At 40.0% G+C, this 5,000-nt stretch overlaps 1 protein-coding gene across 1 annotated transcript in view; it reads left to right on the top strand.

The window, feature by feature from the left end:
* Window positions 1–5,000, top strand: part of LOC133609385 (cadherin-20-like) — a 222,932-nt gene that overhangs the window by 170,835 nt on the left and 47,097 nt on the right. Inside the window, exon 3 of the mRNA XM_061964931.1 lies at window positions 190–429. Within this exon, the coding sequence (XP_061820915.1) occupies window positions 247–429 (183 nt within the window). The 5' untranslated portion in view covers window positions 190–246. The remainder of the gene's footprint in view (window positions 1–189; window positions 430–5,000) is intronic.

Below are 5,000 nucleotides of genomic sequence, written 5' to 3'. Positions count from 1 at the left end.
AAAACATTACGTCATCACTGGTGTGAGGTTTCTTAAAAAAATCATGTTCAAAAACAACTTCTTGACATATATTAAATAACTTTTACTGCAATGTTATCGGCCTTCTTGAGTGTTGGAAAAAAAACATATGGTCATTCTCACGCTTCCAACAAAAAGTCCACCTTCTCACTCTTCCCTCTTTTCTTCCAGCACTCCCGACAAAAGACGAGAGGCGTCGAGAGTTACGGCAGGGCGCTCGGCTTGAACATGGAACCGCGGAGACCACTCGTAGCGCCGGGCCGCACGTGGCTTTACGTGACGCTCGCCCTGCTGAGTCTTCTGCCCGGCAGCTCCGCCCACCGGGTCAACAGGGTCAAGCGAGGCTGGGTGTGGAACCAGTTTTTCGTGCTGGAGGAGTACACCGGGCTCGACCCGCTTTACATCGGAAAGGTTGGTAAACGCGAGGGGTGCACAAAAAAATCTGTTTTTTATCGATTCATCATTTTTTTTAAATCCATTAAAAATAAATAATAAATAAATCATATTTTTTTTCAATTTATATATATATATATAGATTTTTTTAAATGTAACTTAATATTAATTTTTTTCAAGACTCAATTTTTAAAAAGACTACATGCAACCAGAAAGAGTTTTGACAAGGGTTGTCTCGATACCAATATGCTGGTACCGGTACCGGTACCGAAATGTTTTTCAATACTTTTCTAAATAAAGGAGACCACAAAAAAATGGAATTATTGGCTTTATTTTAACCAAAAATGTTAGTGTACATTAAACATATGTTTATTATTGCAATTTAGTCCTTAAATAAAATAGTGAACATACAAGACAACTTGTCTTTTAGTAGTAAGTAAACAAACAAAGGCTCCTAATTAGTCTGCTAACATATGCAGTCATTAATCATTCTATTATTTTGTCAACATTATTAAGGACAAACTGTAAAAATGGATTATTAATCTACTTGTTCATTTACTGTTAATATCTGCTTATTTTCTGTTTCAACATGTTCTATCTACACTTCTGTTCAAATGTAATAATCACTTATTCTTCTCTTCTTTCATACTTTACATTAGTTTTGGATGATACCACAAATTTAGGTATCGATATGATACCAAGTAGTTACAGGATCATACATTGGTCATAATTTAAGTTCTCATGTGTCCAGGGACTTATTTCCTGAGTTTATGAACATAATATAAAGAAAAAAAGAAAATAGATTTTGTGACGATAAAAAATATTGATGTAATCATAGTCATATGGACTAGATACGCTCTTGTACTTGGTATCATTACAGTAGATGTCAGGTGTAGATCCACCCATGGCGTTTGTTTACATTGTGACGCCAGTGAGCTATTGTATCCTCCTACGGTGTGTAGTGAAGCATGTTTAGCTATTCCTCGTCCTGCAGTGATAATGATACTTGTAAGAAACTCACTGTATTTGTGAGGATTAGTGATTTAGAAGTAGCTGAAACACTTCCGATTGGGGATGAATGTTAGCTGCTAGCTAGCTGGCCATGTCTTAAAGCACCTCTTCCTGAGGGCGTTTCAGTGTTATAACTTCACCTTTATTGTTAGTTTTTAGGCCAAAATGCGTCCGTTCTCCCTTTTCTGTCTACACACTGTATCTGCTTGTAAGTACTCGGTGATTGTGCGCTGCCGAACATGCTCCTCTGCTTGTAAAACCAACAACCGGTACTTTTCAAACAGAGTGTAGTACAGTTTTTGATTCATTAGTACCGCGATACTATACTAGTACCGTATTTTTCGGAGTATAAGTCGCACCGGAGTATAAGACGCACCGGCCGAAAATGCATAATAAAGAAGGAAAAAAACATATATAAGTCGCACTGGAGTATAAGTCGCATGTTTGGGGGAAATGTATTTGATAAAAGCCAACACCAAGAATAGACATTTGAAAGGCAATTTAAAATAAATAAAGAATAGTGAACAACAGGCTGAATAAGTGTACGTTATATGAGGCATAAATAACCAACTGAGAAGGTGCCTGGTATGTTAAAGGGGAACATTATCACAATTTCAGAATGGTTAAAACCATTAAAAATCAGTTCCCAGTGGCTTATTTTATTTTTTGAAGTTTTTTTCAAAATTTTACCCATCACGCAATATCCATAAAAAAAGCTTCCAAGTGCCTGATTTTAACCATCGTTATATACACCCGTCCATTTTCCTGTGACGTCACATAGTGAAGCCAACACAAACAAACATGGCGGAAAGAACAGCAAGCTATAGCGACATTAGCTCGGATTCAGACTCGGATTTCAGCGGCTTAAGCAAAATTGAAGAAGAAACTGAAGCTATTGAGCCATATCGGTTTGAACCGTATGCAAGCGAAACCGACGAAAACGACACGACAGCCAGCGACACGGGAGAAAGCGAGGACGAATTCGGCGATCGCCTTCTAACCAACGATTGGTATGTGTTTGTTTTTAAGTGTTGTAATGTTTTTAAGCTAAATTATTGGTAAACACAGTTTATGTATAATAATTTACGTAAAACCGCGAGTAATGAATACATTTTTCATCAATTAATATATTCTGTAGACATACCCTCATCCGCTCTCTTTTCCTGAAAACTGATCTGTCCAGTTTTGGAGTTGATGTCAGCAGGCCAGGGAAGCTAGGGTCGATATTCTTCTCTTGATCATCTTCGGTGGCATAAGGGACGGTGTGAGCCAAGACATCCAGGGGGTTTAGCTCGCTCGTCTGCGGGAACAAACTGCCGCCATTTCTTGCCGTGCTACCGAGGGTCCTTTGTCCCTGAATTGCTCACACACTCCGGCAGATTCAATGGGGGTCTGGCGGCAGATTTCTTTGACTTTATCGTTGGAAATGCATCTGCTTTGAGTGTCACAGGATATCCACACATTCTTGCCATCTCTGTCGTAGCATAGCTTTCGTCGGTAAAGTGTGCGAAACAAACGACTGACCATTTTCGTCGGCTTTCCCCACACCCTCGTATTTTGAACAAATGTTGTCCGATTTCTTGCCACTTTCGCATCTTTGGGCCACTGGTGCAACTTGAATCCGTCCCTGTTCGTGTTGTTACACCCTCCGACAACACACCGACGAGGCATGATGTCTCCAAGGTACGGAAAACAGTCAAAAAAACGGAAAATAACAGAGCTGATTTGATTCGGTGTTTGTAATGTGTTTGAGAAAATGGCGGATTGCTTCCCGATGTGACGTCACGTTGTGACATCATCGCTCCGAGAGCGAATAATAGAAAGGCGTTTGATTCGCCAAAATTCACCCATTTAGAGTTCGGAAATCGGTTAAAAAAATATATGGTCTTTTTTCTGCAACATCAAGGTATATATTGACGCTTACATAGGTCTGGTGATAATGTTCCCCTTTAACGTAACATAGTATGGTAAGAGTCATTCAAATAACTATAACATATAGAACATGCTATACGTTTACCAAACAATCTGTCACTCCTAATCGCTAAATCCCATGAAATCTTATACGTCTAGTTTCTTACGTGAATGAGATAAATAATATTATTTGATATTTTACGCTAATGTGTTAATAATTTCACACATAAATCATGAATATAAGTCGCATCCCCGGCCAAACTATGAAAAAAACTGCTACTTATAGTCCGAAAAATATGGTATTTAAGTTGTGCGGACGCTTTCCTTTCTTTGTGGAGACATTGTCGATTGTCATGTCATGTGCGGATGTACTTTGTGGACGCCGTCCCGGCTCCACACGCTGTAAGTCTTTGCTGTCGTCCAGCATTTTGTGTTTTGTTTACTTCGCAGCCAGTTCAATTTTAGTTTCGTTTTGCATAGCCATGCCTAAGCTTCAATGCCTTTTCATAGCAGCGCTCGCCTTTTGTTTATTTTTGGTTTAAGCATAAGATACCTTTTTACCGCTGTCGTCTGCATATTGTGATCATGACACGACGTGTTTCCGACATCGACAAAGCAATTAGCTACTTGCTGCAACCTACTGATACGGACGAATATAACATGGTTACTCTGCCACATTATTTACGGATTATAATTACTTGTGTGCGGAACATATTTTTAACCCAATTAGGTGAAATTACATAATCTCCCACGGCACACCAGACTGTATTTCACAAAAACACTGATCTACGTCACAGCAGCTCAGACCAGGAACAAAGCAGAGTGGGCATTTTTACAACACATTTCTGCATAAAAGTGATAATATATCATACTGTAGGTGTTTATTACCCTTTGCATTCATATTTTGCTGTTTGTTACATTTTTGTTGTGTTTTGCTCGATTGCAAAATATGTCTGTGAAGGAGCTGGTCTGGGAAGTAAAAGATGTTGTTAATATTCAGTGTTTTATTGTTCATAGTTAATATTGTAAATCCCACTGTCTTTGTACATTTTGGGTGTCCCATTCAGTAAAAAACTGTAAAATTCCATTCCGTTTTTTTGAGGTGGTCTGTTTTTAGAATTCTGTCGGACATTATGACTTTTGGTATTAGTGTTCCTGGGGGAAAAAAGGGAGCCAAACACACTGTGGAGGGGGGCGTGGTGTGCGCGCCTGCTGCGGAGCGGGGTGTGGAAGGACCGGCCTCGAAGCACAGCTGGCAGGTGATTGGATTACCCAGCTGGGGAAGATCATCCAATCACCTGCCATGCGCATTAGCAGCAGCCGGTCCGAGACACGAGGGTTGGAGTTGGAGCGAGAGAGAGACAAGCTGGCCTAACTATATACTGCTGAAAATAAAAGACTTGATCCAACCTGAATACCGGGCTCTCGTGCCAGTGTGTGGTGGTCAGGAGAACCCACTACAGCTAAATGTGTATATATCATTTATACACACATACACATTGGCCCCTCCCAGACACATTTTTTCTCTCAATGTGGCCCCCGAGTCAAAATATTTGCCCACCTCTTGCATAGATAGTCTTGTTAGGCAGTTTTGGCTGTCGGAATGCGCGCAAATATAACGATGATGATTCACGGTTCTTATTAGGTCTGGTAAGTTTCATCCTCAT

This window comes from Nerophis lumbriciformis, linkage group LG07, assembly GCF_033978685.3.
Source record: "Nerophis lumbriciformis linkage group LG07, RoL_Nlum_v2.1, whole genome shotgun sequence".
NCBI lineage: Eukaryota > Metazoa > Chordata > Actinopteri > Syngnathiformes > Syngnathidae > Nerophis > Nerophis lumbriciformis.
The sequence above is the reverse complement of the archived record's forward strand: the minus strand, read 5'-3'. Positions and strand labels throughout refer to the sequence as shown.